We start from the raw sequence: 21035 nt of genomic DNA on the forward strand, positions 1-21035 counted from the left end.
GGAAACACCGTTTTCTAGACAGAATCGCTCCAGAAACGCCCCTTCGTGGTTTTAAAATGGCAGCAGCACATGAGGAGCTCTTATTTCCTTAATTCTCAGCACTTCTTGGATACATTCACCTACAGCTCATGGTTCGGATACACAACAGCAAAGTCTAAAAGCAAAGCAGGGATGATTGTATAACAAAAACAACACGCACACAAAAATATGAATCCCAAACAAACCCACTTCCTTGAATGTAACTTTGATCATAATGCTATATACGCCCATATTTTGCATATCAACAACAGCGAGCGACCATCACACAAGCGGCGGGCTCATCATCATTTTAATGCAGACCCCAAAATCAGAAAGTGAAAGACTGACACTTCATATTTGCATTTGAATAAACAGAAAACAAGTAAACAGCATCTCCAGCGTTTTGCTCCCTCCCCCACTTTTCCTCCCATGCCATTTCTGACGTGCTATTATTATCACTATACAATAATGCAAACACTCAATAAAAGCACACAACTCAAAAAGCGCGTGGTGTAAGGAATAAAAACAAACAAGTAAGACGTATTGTAAACTCACATACCCATCCATTGCACAGAGCAAAACAGAGGCGAGGTGAAATAACAATGCAAGCACAGGGAAATGAAGAAACGGGTGTTGCTGTTACTACAGTTCGACTCCCCAACACAAATTCACTCGCTCAAGCACAAAGGCACGCACACACTTCCTGCTCCTGACGCGAACACACACACACACACACACACACACGTACAGACGCTTCTCTGTACAAAATGGCCTCCCCCTTTCAGCAGACACACCTTTGAAGAGCCGCGTAATATTTTTGTTTTGTTTTAAGCTCTCATATATGTTCATGTATATGTGCTTATTATTACGCAGTGAATTGTGCGCGCGCACCGTTTGCGCGTGCTTTGTTGTGGGATCGTTTGATGTTAGTTTCAGCACTCGTGTAATCTTGTTCCTGGAATATATTTATTAATTAAGCTAATGAAGCCTTTAGAAAAGAGCTTTTAAGAGCTTCGAAGTCGAGACATCTATTTTGTTATTCAGAATAAACTCATCAACGATTATTTGAGTTATTAATTAATGTGACGCGGCGTGTTTTTAAATAACTTAATGTCCATTTTTATAAGCTTGTCGCTCGAAGGCGGTGAAGATTGTATCGTGTGTGTACATGAAGCATGTAAGAACTTGCTTCACTTGTTGGACCGGCTGAACTGCAGTCTTGTGCTTACATAAAATGTTTATGCATGTAGTCGCACATTCATAGGCTACATGTAAACTATTTCAGTGCGGTGAGAAGTTGAAGTAGTCATTTGAACGCAGTGCTTTGACTCAAAGGGTTTTAACTTGAGTCCGGGGGCCCCCATGGGGCCACAAAGGAGTGTTAATGTAGGAGAAATAGAAGTAAACAAAATATAAAATACGTTTTATAAAAAAAATTGCAAAAATATAAATGACAAAATAACCATGTTAACTAATTAAATCTAAGAAAATAAAATATTGTAAAAGATAATAAATCAAACCAGATTAAAATAAATTATATTATAACAAAATACAAAATAAATTCAAATACAAATTTGATTAAAATAATTTGATCAAAATATGTAAACTGTATATATATATATATATATATATATATATATATATATATATATATATATATATATATATATATACATACACAGTTGAAGTCAGAATTATTAGCCCCCTAAATAGACCGCTTGTTTATTTTTTCCCCAATTTCTGTTTAACCAAGAGAAGATTTTTCAACACATTTCTAAACATAATAATTTTAATAACTCATTTCTAATAACCAATTTATTTTATCTTTACCATGATGTCTGTAAAAAATTTTTGAGTAGATATTTTTCAAGACACTTCTATACGGCTTAAAGTGACATTTAAAGGCTTAAATAGGTTAATTAAGTTAACTAGGCAGGTTAGGGGAATTAGGCAAGTTATTGTATAACAGTGGTTTGTTCTGTCGTTTATAGAGAAAAAATATAGCTTAAATGGGCTAATAATTTTGTTCCTTAAAATGGTTCATAAAAAAGTCCAAGCTGGTTTTATTCTAGCCGAAATAAAACAAATAAGACATTTTTCAGAAGAAAAAACATTATCAGACATAGTGTAAAAATGTCTTTGCTCTGTTAAACATCATTTGGAAAATATTTAAAAAAGAAGAAAAGAAATCGAAGGGGGCTAATAATTCTGACTTCAACTGTATATATATATATATATATATATATATATATATATATATATATATATATATACACACACACACACACACACACACACACATACAGTTAAAGTCAGAATTATTAGCCCCCATGAATTATTATCCCCCATGTCTATTTTCCCCCCCAATTTCTGTGTATAGGAAAGAAGTTTTTTTTAACATAATAGTTTTAATAACTCATTTCTAATAACTGATTAATTTTATGTTTACCATGATGACTGTAAATATTTTTGACTAGATATTTTTCAAGACACTTCTATACAGCTTAAAGTAACATTTAAATGCTTAATTGGGTTCATTAGATTAACTAGGCAGGTTAGGGTAATTAGGCAAGTTATTGTAACGATGGTTTGTTCAGTGGACTATCATAAAAATATATAGCTTAAAGGGCTAATAATTTTGACCCTAAGATGTTTTTTAAAAAATTAAAAACTGCTTTTAATCTAGCCGACATAAAACAAATAAGACTTTCACCAGAAAAATATTATCAGACATACTGTGAATTTTTTTGTGCTCTGTTAAACATAATTTGAGAAATGTAAAAAAAAAAAAAAAAATTTTATTTATTAAATTAAATTAATTAAATTAATTATTAAATTTAATAATTCTGATTTTTCATATATATATATATATATATATATATATATAGAGAGAGAGAGAGAGAGAGAGAGAGGTTAAATTTAACAAAATAACAAAAATTTAAATATATGATTAATTTAAATAAATATTGAAAAAATAAGTATTTAAATCAATTACATTGATTTAACTATAGTCTATAATCATCTAAATTAATAGAATCTACAAGAACTATACGAATGAACAAGTCACATATCCATATTCTTATACATATATACAGTATATATATAATATATATATATATATATATATATATATATATATATATATATATATATATATATATATATATATATATATATATATATATAAATTGTTTTTCGGCATAATTCCTTTTCTTTTTCACCAATCCGGGGTCACCACAGCGGAATGATCCGCCAACTGATTCAGCACGTTTTTATGGAGCTGATGCCTTTTCAGCTGCAACCCATCTTTGGGAAACATCCACACGCACTCATTCACACTCATACACTACGGAAAATTTAGCCTACCCAATTCACCTCTCCCGCATGTCTTTGGACTGTGGGGTAAACCGGAGCACCCGTAGGAAACCCACGCGAACACAGAGAGAACATGCAAACTCCACACAGATACGCAAAGTGACCCAGCTGAGGCTCGAACCAGAGATCTTCTTGCTGTGAGGTGACAGCACTACCTACTGCGCCACTGTGTCGCCCCATATATATATGTGTGTGTGTGTGTGTGTGTGTGTGTGTGTGTATAGCTTACTTTTAAGTTTTAGAGAGCTTTTATTCATAAATATGTGTTTATTTTCACCAATATTAGTGGAGTTTTTAATCAATGAAAATAAATAGGACAATTTTTCAAAGAAAAGCTGTTTAATCAATTAAAAATAAATAAATATTCCTTGACCACAACCTTCCAAAACACTAGAGGGCGAGAAAGAGAAGTCTTGTTAAACTTGCCGAGAGCCCGAACAAGCGATCTCTGTTTCCACCTAAAATAAAATGTTAAATTAATTAATTTAAATCATTATTATTATTTGACCGATACTCTTTTTTATTTACTAATAATAGCTATTATATAGTTGCATTATTGACTATTTTATACGTTCAATAACAAACAATATAACAATTATAGTTTGCTTTATTAAAAATTAATAATGATATTTATCTTAGAATTATGTTAACATGTTATTGGGTGTGTTACAAAGACGTAGCCATATTTAAATCCAATAATTACCTGAAGAGCAAACAAAAATAGGCTATGTTATTATTTAAAACAACGTAAATATTATGAAATAATAATATTATTAATTTCTCTAAATTAGGTAATTTATATGCAAATTAGAAGTATTTTTATATTGACGTGTACATTTCAAATACACGCAGTAAATACAGCACTGTATTAAAGCCACGTCTGAATAATTTATTTATTTAAATGCTATTTTGAATACTATTTATTTATTTATTTATTTATTTATTTATTTATTTATTTATTTATTTATTTATTTATTCATCCATTCATCCATTCATTTATTATTTCTTCAGTCAGTCTCCAGTGTTGTTGTTCCTGCAGCTACCGGAAGTACTGCACTCGCTGTGGATTCTGTTTCTAGAGTAAAGGGCGACTCACATCCAGACGTTCAGTGTTGAGTTTAATGTGTCACCAGGAGCCCCTCTGGATCATTGCGTTCCCATATCAGACATCATCCAGGAGACACAATAATGCTGCAGAACACAGGGTGAGTTTCAACAGTATTTTTGCTGTGTGCTTTATAATAGGACGCTTTATTAAATCACGTAGACTAACATAAAGTCCGTGTTCCGAGTTGTGAATGACACGAGAGAACTGGACCGATTTTAACAAGTCTGCAGCCTTGCGTTAAGAGTGTAACGTTAGCTGATTACACTGCAGTCTAGTGAAAATTATGCACATTTCAGAAGATTGTAGAAACATGTTTCATATCTTGTTAGTGTTTATCTAAGTTTAGTAGTTTGACCTTTACCCTAAAATCATACGCGCAAGTGTCAAGGAATGCCAAATCAAACAACTGGACAGACAATAGCGTTATACAAGACTGGACCATAGGACACACAGGACAAAAACGAACTACAGAAATAGATAGGTGTGTGTGTGTGTGTGTGTGTGTGTGTGTGTGTGTGTGTGTGTGTGTGTGTGTGTGAGTGAGACTGTGAGAGAGAATAGAAACACACGTCATACTACAACAAAGAAAAAAGATTTCTATGTGTGTGTGAAACTATATATAAAAAGAATCACATCTAAAATAAAAGTTGTTTTGACAATATTGTTTGTTAGACTTTTTTAATTTCAAAAGGAAATTCACTTCACAGCAGTGCTCTCCATACTAAAAATAGATAAAATAAGTTACATATGTATAATAATAAAATTACATGTATACTGCACATCTTAGTTTCAAATGAGTAAACACTTGTCCATATCTAATAACTGTGACAATTCAGCACAATTGATCTAGTATGATTTTGGTTATGCAATCTGATCACTGTTGGTAAAAAATTACTTCCTGTATCTTTTTCTGTAACACCGGGGTTGAATTAATCCTGCTTTAATAGAGCTTGCAAACGCTTGGACTATATAAAAAAGGGAGGATTATCGTGGTTCATCATACTGACAAATTTGTCCATCATTCGATTATGTGCAATTTCCCCAATTTCTGTTTAATGGAGAGATTTTTTTCAACACATTTGTGGACATAATAGTTTTAATAATTCATTTCTAATAACTAATTTATTTTATTTTTGCCATGATGACAGTAAATAATATTTGACAAGATATTTTTCAAGACACTTCTGTACAGCTTAAAGTGACAATTTAAAGACTTAATTAGGTTAATTAGGCTAACTAGGCAGGTTAGGATAATTAGGCAAGTTGTTGTATAATGATGGTTTGTTCTGTAGACATTAAAAAAAAATATCTAAAAGGGGCTAATAATTTTGTCCTTTAAAAAAATAATTGCTACTTCATAATAATTAAACATCATTTGGAAAAAAAATAAATAAATAAAATTCAAAAGGGGGCTAATAATTCTGACTTCAACTGTATGTGTGTGTGTGTTTTATATATATATATATATATATATATATATATATATATATATATATATATATATATATATATATATATATATATATATATATATATATGTATGTATGTATGTATATATATGTATGTATGTATATATATATATGTATGTATATATATATATATATATATATATATATATATATATATATATATATATATATATATATATTTATCTATATATATATATATATAAATATATAAAATGTCTAGATCCGATCGGGACCGATCATGTAGTTTCAGACTCAATCGGAATCGTATGTTACCTCCCGATCAGGACTTGAATATATATATATATATATATATATATATATATATATATATATATATATATATATATATATATATATATATATATATATATATATATATTAGTCATTATTTTTTTTTACACATCTATAGTTATGCAGTAGCACTGAGTTAGACCTCTTTCTTGACTTCACACAGGAACAGTAAAGTAGCAGAGACGCTATTGGTTAAATGCCAGAAAAGTAGAACACAGAAACAGCTTAACAACAATATATGATAATAATAAATAAACTCTTATATTTGTTTCATGTGTATACAGTATACACGAAAAATACAGACATAATACAGGCAAAAAATCTGAAAACATGGCACCTTTGTAGTTATTTTTTGTTTGTTGTTTTATGAAACAGAATATATGTTTTACTTCCAAAAAACCTTCAGCAGATGAATTCACTAACAAAATGTGATAAACATACCTACATATGCATATCTATTAAATAAATTGTTTAACTTTGATTTTAGACTTTACATAAGAATATAATTATATCTGAAGATCATTGTTTGTTTCGTGCATTGATTATGAAACAATCTGATTAATAAATGATTATTTGTTCATTTTAGGAAGTTAGCAGGATGCACCATTTTCATCACCGGAGCAAGTCGAGGTATTGGCAAGGCCATTGCTCTGAAAGCTGCGCAGGATGGAGCCAATGTAGTCATCGCTGCCAAAACAGCTGATCCACATCCCAAACTCCCCGGCACCATCTACACAGCTGCAGCAGAGAGTGAGAGTTTATTTTAACAAAAATCAGCATCACAGAGTGCACGTTTCCTGTACATGTTCTTTGTAGAGAAGCAAAACAATGAACTTGCAGGATCTGTTCACTTCCAAATTAAAGATTTCCTGATAATTTACTCATCCTAGATGTTCATTTCTTTCTTTATTAAGTCGAAAACAAATTTAAAGGGGTAGTTCACCTTAAAAAACTTATTTACTCACTAATAACTCAGCTTCTACTAGTTTTAAACATTTATAAGTTTCTTTTTTCGGTTCAACACAAAAAATTATACATTGAAGAAAGTCGAAAACCTGTAACCATTGACATCCATAGTACAAAAAACAAATACTATGAAAGTCAACAGAACTGATCTCCAGCTTTCTTCAAAATAGCTTTTTTTTGTGTTCAACAGAAGAGAGACAAGTAAAGGGTGAGTAAATATTGGCAAATGTTAATTTTTCATCTCTTTAAGCTTTTTGAGGTAAAAATTCCATAATATCTGTATTGTGGACTTCTATTGTGCTTAGTGGTTTGAACTTCAATAAGGCAGTTTAAAAGAAGCTTCAAAAGGCGCTATATTATCTCTTACCTAGCAAAACAATTTGTAATTTGTTCATTGTTTGGTCATTAAAAATGTCTTTTAACTACAAAACCTTCTCTTGCACATTCTTGAATGCAACCTTTTATGGTCAACATGTATGTAATTCTTTTTTTTTTTATCATTTTCTTGTTTAAATGGTCATATTCTTGGGTAAGACCCTTACCCTGGGATCATTTAAAGCAGGAATGTCCAAACTAGGTCCTGGTGGGCTGGTGTCCTGCAAAGTTTTGTTCCAACCCCAATCCGACACACCTGGGCTAGCTAATCAAGCTCTTACTAGGCTTTTTAGAAACATCCTTGCAGCTGTGTTGAGCAAGTTGGAGCTAAAATCTGCAGGACACTGGCCCTCCAGGATCGAGTTTGGACACCCCTGTCATTTGTAGCTGTACTAAAACTAAAATTTGCAAGTTTAAACCACTGATCACGATAGAAGTCCACTATATGAAGAAAAATCCTACATGTTTTGTTTAAAAAAAAAAAAAAAATTATTTTTGACTGAAGAAAGAATTTATCTTTTTATCTTAGATAAGATAAGTCTGAGTAAGAAAATATTGAATTTTGGAAAATAAATCTTTTAACATTTAATAAACATGTGCATGACTTTTTTTGGCACAATAATGTTTCATAGTTTGAATGAAATATCACACAAGTAGCAGTCTGATGTGGCTGTAAATGGGCACTGCATTGGCACAAGGTCTTGGAGATCCACCAGTGATGATATACAGCCACACCGCACTGCTATGAGTGTTATATTATGTTTATACAACAGTCTGATGGCATAATCGAGTATATAAAAAAGAAAATCAAACACAAGGGTCTAAAAAAACTTTTGTAATCGGAACTACTTTTCTCCGTCCTTTCTTCACATCTGCAGCTGATGTCAGAACAGCAGAAGCCGTTGCTACTTCACCAACGTCACTTTAGAGCTGGTATTTGAATGACTCTCTAGCGTAATGTATAAAGTGATGTCAAAACAGCTGATTTTGCTCACATTTTAAGATTATATGGCTGAATGGCATGAAATGCCATCAGTCAACAGCAGAGGTGGGCAAACTACGGCCCACCGGCCATATGCGGCCCACTAAACACTTTCATCCGGCCCGCGAGGGAGTTTTTAAAATGCTGCTTCTGAGTAACGGTTTGGTTCAGAATTAGTAAATTAATGATGCAATTACAAGTGAACGCCATGTGATGGCAGTGTTGCACGCGGTACAGTTAGTACAACCAGTATAATTATAACTAGTGCTGTCAATCGATTAAAAAAATTAACTAATTAATTACACTTTTAAAAAAAATTAATTGCATTTAAAAGACTGAAACTTGTTATCTTGGCTATATGAATGTAAAATTAATGTAAACGCAAGACAAAAACTTTCAATTCAAAATATAATTTATTATTAGAATTTTTGATTAACTTGTAACACAGATTTCTTTATACAAACAACATACCCACAATAAACCTTCAAAATCCTAGCTTGACAGAAATATTTATTACAGAAATAAAAACACAGGCATGGTAGAGCCATTTGAGTTTCAAAACAATCAATGCCATTAAAGAAAACATTGATTTCCATGTTGGATTCTAAGTGGACTGCAAAAAAAATGCCAAAATACAGGCATTACAGATATGGAAAATAATAATAATAAAGTATCGAATACAAACAATTGCACTCATTGCATTGACGTAGCAGACTCCAGACTTTGACACCCTTGCGTAGAGAGGGGACCAGGCCTAATGTTCACATTAACACACTCATAATAACATGACTTGGAATAACAAAGACTAAGATTCTTCTTCCGTTTCATCTCATTGTTTTATGACTGATATGAACATATTGATAAAAGCTCAAATGAGATTGTTGTACATTTGACTCAAATAATATAATAATTGCTGGTTAAATGTGTTAATTTTTGTCACAGAATATATTTTCCATGCATACATCCACTTTAAAAGGTTATTTTATGAAGGATTTATGGTTTTATCAAGTTTTATGATAATTGATCTGTATATTCTAAAAGCAGTGCAAATTAGATTATTGTAAATTTGACTGAATAGTAAACATTAAGAATTAGTTTTAATGTGTTAATATGAGATCTTTTTCTATCAGACAATATCTTTTCTATTCTCCACTGTAAAAATTATTACATTAATATTATTATTATTATATTTTATATAGGATTATTTCATTGTTTTATGATGATTGATAAGTAAATATAAATAGCAGTGCAAATTAATTTGACTTGTAAATTTGACTTAATAATATTTAAAAAAATCTGTTTTGTGTTAATGTGACATGTTTCTGTTGGATATTATGTTTCTTGCATACTGCCACTATAAATAGAAGTTATTTTTTGAAGAACTTGACATGTGGCCCTTTACTTGGTTTGCAAAACTTGATGTGGCCCTCAGGTCTAAAAAATTTGCCCACCGCTGGTCTACAGAGATATCTTGTAGTATTTCACTGTTGCAATCGAGAGATTACAATAAAACTATGGTATAAATACAGCACTACAACATACAAAAGAGAGAGATCGAGTTAGAAAGTCATTTACCTGTTTAATAATGATTTGATCAGCTATAGTTTAAAACTGCGCTGTTTTCTTTTAGGACTTATTATGTGGTGTCTGTTGCCATCTTGTGGATAAACATCATCAACCGTCTTAGCTCAAAAGCCCCTTTCACACATACAGACCTTTCCGGAAAAAGGTTGTATGTGTGAACAGGTCCTTTTTGAAAATACCGGTAAACTCGTTCTGGCTATTTTCCGGAAAGAGAAGTTGTAACATTACCGGCAATTTGCCGGAATGCTGCGCTGTGTGAATGCAGAAGGAAGATTGTCGTAATAAGCGCGTGCACGTCTAGAACGTGCTGACGTGAGACATCTGCTTTAGCCAATCACAAAAGTCAGACGCATTTACGCCCGCGTGGTTTGTGAGAATAAAAGCCTTTGAATATTTTTCCAGACACATTTAGCTTCTAGAAGTTAGTTAGATCACGTTTATATGTTCTTCTTAATGCCAACTGTGTAAATAATCATCGATGAGATGCTTATGATAAGCCGTTGTTTGTTTACCTTCAAGCTTTGCGTGTGCCTGTGAAACAGCCTGTGAGCGTCTGCACACGCACATATTATGAACATCTCGACATGCGAAAGTGATCCTGCGAAAGTTGTTCACAATATTGATCATCCACAGAGTTTGTAATTTAGTCAAATGTTTACAAATACAAGCGCAGCCGTTTAAAGCTCATTTGTGGTGAATGATGTCAGAATTTACCGGTATTTTGGAATGGATGTGTGAATGCTCTTTTCCGGAAAATTTCCGTAACGTCCTCGCCTGTGTGAACAGCGCTTTTTTGAATATACCGGTAAAGTCGTTCCGGAAATTTTCCAGATATTTACCGGTATCACTGTGTGAAAGGGGCTAAAGACAGGCTAATGGCCGCCGATGTGCTGTCTTTTCGAAATTATAAATATTTAAAATAGGCACTTTCCTTATAAATAAATTTCATGGTTGCAATCTAAACAACTACATTCTTGACTAAAAAAGCCTCAAAAATACAGTATGTTGCCCAACAGCAGTAGTATTTGTCAAACTGTAGAGTATCCTCTGCTTGTTGCTGTATGTAGGCAGAGTAGTACACAAGGGTAAAGAGGCTGGACAAGTGCTGTTATTTGCAGAACATTGCACGGCTATCAGCCAATCAGATTCAAGAACCAGACAGAACTGTTGTATAAATAAAGATAACAGTAGTGCAAAGGTTTTAGCACTTAAAATATATGAACTGTAGATTATTATAGCATCTATATTATGACTGGGTGATATCAAATGACTTGAAGTGTGCAATGAATGTATTCCAGTCTACGTTACACACTTACATCTGCCTGGATTGTTGACACAAGGCCAAGGCTTCATGCTGGCCATTGGAAACTTGATTAATGACTGCTTGGCTGTTAATTCTAAACAGTCATCACTTGAATGCTTGAACCTATTAGGAGATTTGTTGCTGACCATGTGTGTGGCATGTTGAACACAGTGTACTATACACATCTGCTTATAGCTGTACCAGCATGCACTGTCAACAAAGGGTCCGCTTATATTGGCTGTATAAATGTGACTTGACATAACAAATTTGCAGGAGTTATAGCTTTTTTTTTTAAATAAACTTCAGCAAAGCTGCATTTATTTGATTACATTTACAGTAGACATCTTGTGAAATATTTTTTTATGTTTTAATATGTATAAGTTTGATGCTAAATATGTAAAAGATGGTGTATATAGACTTTGTACATTGTTTTTCTCATTTATAATAGTATTAAAATTGTAATTTTACCAAGGCATGAGCTTTTACAATTCAACAAAATAATCTGCCAATGGGGTAAGCAAAATAATCTTATATTGAAAGGAAAAACAAGAATATTTTGCTTGTTTTAAGGAAAAATTTTTCTTAATTTTGACATATTATTTCTTAAATTAAGACAATATGTTTCGCTTGTCTAGAAAAGGCTTCTGGATTTAAGTATTTTAAGATATTTGGACTAGAAGCAAGACAAAAAATTTAAGTATGAAAACCATTTTTTGCAGTGTATCAAAAACGTTTATCAGCATTCATACCTAAGCAATTTCTATAAATTATATATATAAAATATGTAATAAATATAAATACAAGGGGCGATGCAGTGGCGCAGTAGGTAGTGCTATCGCCTCACAGCAAGGTCACTGGTTCGAACCTCGGCTCAGTTGGCGTTTCTGTGTGGAGTTTGCATGTTCTCCCTGCGTTCACGTGGGTTGCACCTCCAGGTGCTCCGGTTTCCCCCACAGTCCAAAAACATGCGGTATAGGTGAATTGGGTAGGATAAATTGTCCATAGTGTGTGGATGTTTCCCTGAGATGGGTTGCAGCTGGAAGGGCATCCGCTGCGTAAAAATGTGCTGGATAAGTTGGCAATTAATTCCGCTGTGGCGACACCGGATTAATAAAGGGACAAGGCCGACAAGAAAATGAATGAATAGGTGATATATCAGATATATCAGATCGGAGTGAATGTGCAAAATCACTCCCTGATGTTAGATAGTGCTTAATGAAGAACAGAAATACCCCTGGACACAAGGTGCTGTTCAACATAATGTTCAACAGATGTTCTTACTCCTGAAGTTTTGTGTTGGTGTTCATGCTCACATTAGTGCTCTTTGTTTAGTTGTAAGGCGTTAAATGTCTGCTATTTCGCATCACTGAAAATCCTCCATGTGTGAGCCTTAAAAGGGACCTATTATGCCCCTTAGAACAAGATGTAAAATAAGTCTCTGATGTCCCTAGAGTGTGTATTTGATGTTTCAGCTATAAATACCAAACAAATAATGTTTTATAACTCCTTGAAACTGCTCATTTTTGGCTTTGATCATGCCATTTTGGTCACTGTCACTTTAAATTTTAATCAGATTGTGGTGCTCCCAGTCTTCTTTTCAAAAGAGGGCAGAACTACAAATGTGTCAGCTTAGTGGCAGATTCAAAAACAAGACTAAGGGTGCTTTCACACCTGCCTTATTTAGTTAGATTGAATCGCACTAGAGTTCGTTTTCCCTTTTGGTGTGGTTCGTTTGGGCAGGTGAGAATGCAGCAATCGTACTCGAGTGCGCACCAAATGTGGACCAAGTAAGCGTACCGAGACCTGCTTGAAGAGGTGGTCTCAGGAAGCTTTCAAACGAACCCTGGAGCGGTTAGTTTTTGGTGAGAATATAATTCGTACTAAAACAGGTCCAACCACAAAAAGTACTGCGCCTTTTGGACTAATTCAGCTGCCGTAGGCCGATGCACTGTGCATTATGGGATATGGAGGAAAAATATTTGTTGACAGCGCTTTACCAAAAGAGAGGGGGGGGGGACATTACCTGATGCATCGTTAGTAATATTTCCGCAAGATGACCATGTTGCAGTTTAGCTAAATTAATTCACGCCTTCTCCTGAACTGACGAGCGATGCATTAAAACACTGTTTTCCAGCCGCAGCCGCACTTCATTCTTGAAATGTATAGTTTGTCTAAAGCAGGGATACAGTCAGTCAGCTCAGTCGTTCCTTCATAGTAAAAAAGCGACATTTTGTGTCTGCCGGTTTTGTTTACCTGAGGGACTTCATTGGCATTTTCCCGTACCAGAATTCTGACCAATCAATAAGCAGTTTAGGAAATATGTTCAACAACATCTGGCCAATGAGAGATGTGGATTTTGTCAGTTGACTGCATTTTGGTTCGATTCAACTAGTTCGGACTAAAGCCAGCAATGTGGTGTAAAAACAACCCAAAGACTGCAGAAAATGCAACAATGTATTATTTATTGCCCTTGGTCCGGACCAAATGAAGCGAACTACAGATGTGAAAGCACCCTAAGGTCCTGTCCTATGCTAATGAGGGAGAGAATGTCACTAATGGGTGGGGCTTTCCCCCTGTTCAATGGGAGTATGGCAAAGTGTTTCTGCAAACTGTTTTTATGAAGTGTGATTATAAAAATCAAACTAATACATTTAACTGTTAGTGGCTGGTTATATTTACAGACTATTGCCACACAACTGTGCTTTAACCCCTTATAAAAGTGATTTTTGCATGATAGGCCCCCTTTAAGCTTGTGACTTGCTGCCACCTACTGGTGGTGTTGATGTCAAATTTATTTATCGATAAATCAGTCAAGACCAAAACTAAAACCCACTGAGCATAATATAGGTTTATAGTTATCGCGTTCAAACAACATTCAAAAAAATATTGAACATTTTGGGTAAATAATTGATACCCCAACACAAAGTATATTTCATCTAACCTCTATTTCTTTTTTGTTTTGCTGTATTTGTGTTTGATAGTTGAAGCAGCTGGAGGGAAAGCACTGCCGTGTATTGTGGACGTCCGTGATGAGAAGCAGATCAATGATGCTGTTGAACAGGCTGTGGAGAAGTTTGGAGGTATTTGGATCTACCATGTCTGTTCTTCTTAGACTCTTCTTTTTAGCACAAGTTTGTGTTTTTATTTATTTTTAATTTTTCCCCTCATTCTGTTGACAGGGATTGACATATTGGTCAACAATGCCAGTGCCATCAATTTAACAGGGACTCTTCAGACTCCAATGAAAAAGGCTGACCTCATGCTGGGCATCAATCTCAGGGGAACATACCTGACGTGAGTGTAAATACTATGTTATGACATTGACTATTAATAGTTTTTAGTCTCTGACCTGAAAGGCAGAGCATCAGTGGAGCTGCAGTACAGAACTCTCAGGTTTCCATTTGTTTCAAGTCAATAGATATTTATAAGAGATTGTTTTTACTCTTTAAAGAGGGATATTAACACAGATATGTGAACAAACCACATTTTGGCCACTTGTGAGCCATACACACTTTACATATAAGCAGGGAAAAAAAAATCACACAGATTCTGATTCACTCAAATTAGAGTCAGTCCTTGTTCATTTGTGGAAATTCATCTGAAATGAATCATGCTCTCATGTCTGCAGTGTAAGCAGATAGATTGGATTTTCACCTGTCAGTGCAAGCCGCACGTCATAAAAAAGGTAGCAAATGACATCATCTTTGATGCTTTCATCTTGGAACAGACTTCAGCAGAGTCCCAAACTTGTATACAATGACAAAAAAAGAAAGATTTCAGTATGTTAATAATCACATCATCTGTTAAAAAACAAATCACATTACTTGCACTAAAATGTGTATAAAAATAGGTGGATGGAAATGTAGTTAGTGGCCACCAGCACTTTTAAAATAAAAATTTAGACAGACAAAACAAAAGTAATACCTGTGGTTCCTGTTGAGTTATATTGAGTTTTTATGAAGCAGAACAACCAGTCTGGGCAAGAAAATTAACATTATTTACAACACTTTTTAATCCAGCTCTTTTTAAATAGTTATCTTTTAGGGGGTTTTCACCTTTTATTGGAACAGATAGTGGAGAGTTTAGACAGGAAAGTGTGGGGAGGGGAAAGAGGGGAAAGATAATCAAAGGCAAGTCATTTAAACACCTGTTTTAATACTGTAGTTCAACACTAGGCAATTAGCACCAACAAATTCATAGCCCTTTTAACTAGTTTTGAACCTGCGCTATTCCTCTAACTGTGGCTGCTGTTTTATTACAGGTCTAAACTGTGCATTCCACATCTTCTGAAGAGCAAAAACCCTCACATACTAAACCTCAGCCCACCTCTCAACCTCAACCCCATTTGGTTCAAAAACCACACGGGTGAGTGGAAGATCACATTCAGTGCACAAGAGCATTGGGTCTCATTCACTAATAAATGCATATGTTCTTCGTGTTTATACACACATTGGAACTTCTCATGAATACTTTTCTCTTAATTCACAACGTGCATTAGCACACAAAATTCATTCTTCTGTAATCTGTTGCATTTCACTGCTTATATTTGAGTGTACGTATTTTTATGGAATGAGACCCATTGGTTCAAAAATACTTAAGTTCAGTGCCATTATTTACTAAGGAAATGTTCATTGTTTTCCATTATGTTTATTTAGCTTACACCATTGCAAAGTATGGCATGTCCATGTGTGTACTGGGAATGGCAGAAGAGTTCAGAGGATCCATTGCCGTTAATGCCTTATGGCCAAAGACAGGTAATAATGGGCTTCATACATCAGGCATTAAATACTGTGCCTTCTTTATGCTGTTTTAAAGGTCGTCTTATACAGTGGTGTTGAAAGTCAGTAAACAAACTGCAATTTCTTTAGCCACATCTAAAATTCCTTCAAATTCTGAATGATTAAGAAGAAATTTTGAAATAGTTTCCTAATATTTATCTCTACTTAGGGCTGTTTTAAGCCATTCGACCAAAAGTCTTTATTTTATTAGGTTGTATTCGATCACATGGTTCTGGTGATGCATGAAATTCAGATGGAGGGCAAGATGTAAAAAAAACTGAATGGAAAACATTAGGGAATGTCTGTATTTTTGCGATTTATGCCATATTTAAGGATATATATATATATATATATATATATATATATATATATATATATATATATATATATATATATATATATATATAAAATAACCACATATGTTAGGCATGATCCTTTTATCATAAAGAGGGCCGAGTTTTCAACTGTACTAAAATATATTTATTTGTCATTGAGGTGGTAGATACTGTATAAGCTACTACATTACATGTTTGGAAGCATACTATAGACAATTACTAATTAAACTGTCATAGTAAATATATCGTCACTGTACAACGTTACCGTATTTATTACAGTTTATCAGTTTACTATGCTGCAGTCTTCTGCAGCATTCATTAACAAAGAGTTGTACACATTATACACTTTACTATGTGGCTCAAAAACATGTTTGTTATAAATTACTATAGTTTTCCCCATGTGGATATCTTTCAGATATCACGAAATAAAAGATGACAGCATACAAAAGCAAGGATGCATAGTCTACATTATTATATATTTATTTTTGTAAGGGGAGAAAAGTCCTCCACAATAGTAACAATAAAGTTTTGTCACTAGGGTTACATTTCTTTTTTATTCGATCTGATTTTACCGTCAGCAAACATTCACTGCTGCTGTGCATCTCGATGTTCATGGTAGGGTTGCTTATTCTGCCAAATTGCTAGTAAAGATTTGGATTATTGCAAAACAAGATGGAGATTTCATTGCAGCGATCACATGGCAGAGTACGTTATTTATATACTCCTGGATTTTGTGTGTTTTTTGGTGTATTTATCTGAATTTTGTATAACACATTAACATATTTATACACATAACTAGGCCTGTATATAATATTTATTGGTGCTGTTATTATCTTTATTATCGTCTTCAAAAAATGTTTTTACAGATGGATTTATTAAATAAATGTTTATTACATGCCGCCTTATGTTTTTCAGCCAGTTTCTTGAACTTTCTCCCCTTTATGTGCAAAAACTTTTGGAAGTCTGTAAAAGCTATTCTGCATTTCTTATTTTGGCTGATTTAAACAGTTATAAACAATATGTGTTCTGATAGCGATCACTTCCTGCCCTCTATTTGAATTTTGCACATCATCAATGGCGTCAGGTAAAAACAACCTACAGTGATGTATTTTAAACGGGTATTTTCTGGTTGCGATGTCATCTATATTTTAGAGACCAGTAAAATTTTACAATTCTCAACAACACAACACAATAGAGTACAAGGGAATCTGATACTAGAGACAAACAAATGAAAAAGTCCTCAGTTCTATAATAAAATAATAATAACTGGCTGTACTAAAAAAGCTTTAATTTTTTTTATGCAAACCTTTAGTATTCAGTTAACAGAAATTAAAGGAATATATCAAACTGACGTCAACTCCAAACATGAAAGCAAATACTCAGACTTCAATTGGAGATAACTCAAACAAACTTTATTTTCCATTGGATTAACTTGAATTTAAGAATAACAATGTGTGCTAGCAAAAAACAAAAAAGCTACAGAGTTTTGATTTCACACGGACTTTACACTTTATGAACCAACCGATTCTCTATGGATTTAGATGCAATTCATTATTGATACAACTCATCGATATATTGATAAGAATTTTTCTAATGCTTATTACCTTTAGCCATTCAGACGGCTGCCATGGACATGTTGGGCGGTTCTGAGGTTGGCAAGCAGTGCAGGAAGGTGGAGATCATGGCTGATGCAGCATACGCCATCTTCAAACAACCCACCAGCTTCACCGGACAGTTTGTTATTGATGAGGACATTCTCAAAAAGGAGGGCATTAAAGATTTTGATGTTTATGCTGTTGAGCCAGGTCGGTTCTACATGATTGATTTTTCACATTAAGATGGCAAAAAAAAGAAGTTTTTTTTAAATTTACTAACGATGAATATATGTTGATATGTTTGTATAAACATTCCTCCACAGTAAATTCTAGTATTTTTAAAAATTCTGTATTCAATGAAATGATATATTATTGGAAAATGTGAATGTGTTTATTTATTTAGGTCATCCATTGCTTCCTGACTTTTTCTTGGACGGCCAGCCTGAGGATCTAGTCAAGCATATGGAGGCACATGGTGAATTATAAGTCATAATGAACACATTTAAAGTATTGTTCTGCTTGGTATTCATCTTCTAAGTGCACTTCAGCAGTCTTCTCAGTTAGTTTCAATATTTCTTTTCAGGTGCCACTCCGGCGTTCACAACTGCAAAAGCAGATCCCGTTGCCGCAGGACCAGTTTCTGAGATGTTCAATACAATCAGAGGAATTATCAGTCCAGAGATGGTGAAAACCACACAAGGAGTGTACAAATTTAACTTGGCAGGTATTTTAACTATTTGAGTTCTTTTAAGCTTTTGTGGCCTTTCAGTCTTCAAAATGTCATATTTTTCCAATAATAAACAAAAGTGTGCAAAAGCCACATGTGAAAAAGTAACGTGCGTTGGTAAATAATTATTGTAACATAATAAGTATAACAAGTTTTTTTTTATTTATGACAAAATCTCTTTTGTGACTTTCTTATGTTTTTTCATCCTATAATCTGAAAAAAAATCCAAACTATGGGATATTCATTCCAGATTATGAAATGGCAATTGCAGTATTATAGCCTCATAGTGTTTTTTTATTTTTCATATTATAAATATAATGACCTAATTATTAGATATTGAGCTATCTGAGGTATTAATTCAATTTCTGCAAAGGTAATTGTTGATTTACAGACTCATTATGATTCCTAATCACAGCCCTTTTACCATTAACTTGCAACGAATTGTTTAGCTAAAGAAAAAGAAATGTGTTTTAGCAAAATAAGCTAAATTTTGATTACACACACACTTTAAAAAAAAGATGAGTCGCATTTGTATTTGTTGCCGTTATTTACAGGCGAGCATGCTGGAGTCTGGTATCTTGACCTGAAGAACGATGCTGGAAGTGCTGGAAATGGGGAACCTCCTGTCAAAGCTGATGTTGTCATGTCGATGGACAGTGAGGATTTTGTCAAGATGTTTGGAGGTAAAAGAAGCACTGAAATTGAGTTATGGGGTGTTGTGTTTTAAATCTAAAAACTTGAGGCACTAATGAATGTTCTTCATCAACAGGGAAATTAAAGCCAACCATGGCCTTCATGTCTGGAAAGCTGACTATTAAGGGTGACATGGGCCTTGCCATCAAACTGGAGAAGATGATGGCCATGATGAAGTCTAAACTGTGAACACATCACGCAGTCTCCTGCCTTACAAGATGTACATGATGACCTCTTTTCTATATCAGTGTTTTTTGATTAAACTAATTGTTCAGATTGTACTAATTTTAATAAAGAACTATCAGGTAGTTATAGTTTCTTTACTTAATGCAAGTAGCATAGAGTTCATTATTGGCTGCCCACTTTTACTGCAGCACTGGCCCTGAAAGTGATTGAAAGTTAAAGTGAAATGTATTGTTCCCTTTGGAATTTCAAAGAAATCTTTGTTAAAACAAGATAAACCGAACCTCAATGAGGAGGTTTGATTTTAAGTTGGGAAAATACCACACACACACACAAAAAAAACAAATGCACATATATAAATAATGATTCATGGTGCTTCTTTGGAGTGGGCAGAGACAAAGTTTTTGTTTTGCATAGCTAACTCACTGCATCTGTGGTTAAATTTCCTGCAGATATTTCACTATTAAATGCTTTAAATATGTTGAACTAGTGAACAGAGGACCAAATGTCAACCTCGGAGCTAAACCCATAATTAACCTTTTAACCAAACTAATCTAGGAATTCATTCAAGCCAAACTTTTAGAATCTGTTTGTCATTTCCTTTTGGATAACAGAGAGGCTTTAACTTCTTAGACCAGGGGTGTCCAAACTCGGTCCTGGAGGGCCAGTGTCCTGTAAAGTTTAGCTCCAACCCTAATCAAACACACCTGAACCAGCTAATCAAGCTCTTACTAATCAAGGTGTTCAAGTAGTATTTAGCTGCGGTCACACTAGATTTTTCTCCTCATAGACTTTCATTCATATGCACGCAAATGCATCAGACCGGAAACACAAGCTGTTGCAACAAGTTTAGCAGTTCGCTGCATTGGAAGGTTCAAGCTTGGTGAACGCTGACCTATGAAATCGCATCACATAATTGTGTGAGACTAATTGAAGATCAAAACATGACCTCTCTGGACAGAAATTTAAAATATGGATCATGTTGCAGTCACACTAGAGTTTTGCATGCAATATTCTGTTGTACAGTGCTGGGAAAAGGGGCGGGATTTTACAGGATGATAAGCGACTGCTCCATGTTTTAAATTTCTGTTCAGAGAGGTTTTGCTTTTCAGTTGGTCTCATGAAATCATGTAATGCGATTTTGCAGGTTAGAGTTCACCAAGCTTGAACTTTCCAATGCAGTGAACTGCAAAAACTTGCCGCACAAGCTTGTGTTTCTGGTCTGAGGTATTCGCGTGCATATAAATGGAAAT

The 21035-nt window shown here is 33.9% G+C and overlaps 2 protein-coding genes across 3 annotated transcripts in view; one reads left to right on the forward strand and one right to left on the reverse strand.

The window, feature by feature from the left end:
• ptbp3 (polypyrimidine tract binding protein 3) overlaps positions 1-677 on the reverse strand; it is a 119037-nt gene extending 118360 nt beyond the window's left edge. For both annotated transcript variants that reach the window (XM_068223913.2, XM_009305171.5), the window contains exon 1: positions 578-677. In XM_068223913.2, the coding sequence (XP_068080014.1) occupies positions 578-581 (4 nt within the window). In that variant the 5' untranslated portion in view covers positions 582-677. The remainder of the gene's footprint in view (positions 1-577) is intronic.
• Positions 678-4497: 3820 nt separating this feature from the next.
• On the forward strand, positions 4498-19927 carry hsdl2 (hydroxysteroid dehydrogenase like 2). Its single transcript, NM_199599.2, is given in 11 exon segments — positions 4498-4598; positions 6848-7011; positions 14453-14551; positions 14651-14765; positions 15733-15836; positions 16127-16225; positions 18195-18389; positions 18583-18654; positions 18763-18903; positions 19461-19589; positions 19676-19927. Coding segments are annotated over 11 exon segments (1248 nt in total). The 5' UTR covers positions 4498-4581; the 3' UTR covers positions 19789-19927.
• The last annotated feature ends 1108 nt before the right edge of the window (positions 19928-21035 follow it).

The sequence above is a fragment of the Danio rerio genome, chromosome 10 (genome assembly GCF_049306965.1).
Source record: "Danio rerio strain Tuebingen ecotype United States chromosome 10, GRCz12tu, whole genome shotgun sequence".
NCBI classification, from domain to species: Eukaryota; Metazoa; Chordata; class Actinopteri; order Cypriniformes; family Danionidae; genus Danio; species Danio rerio.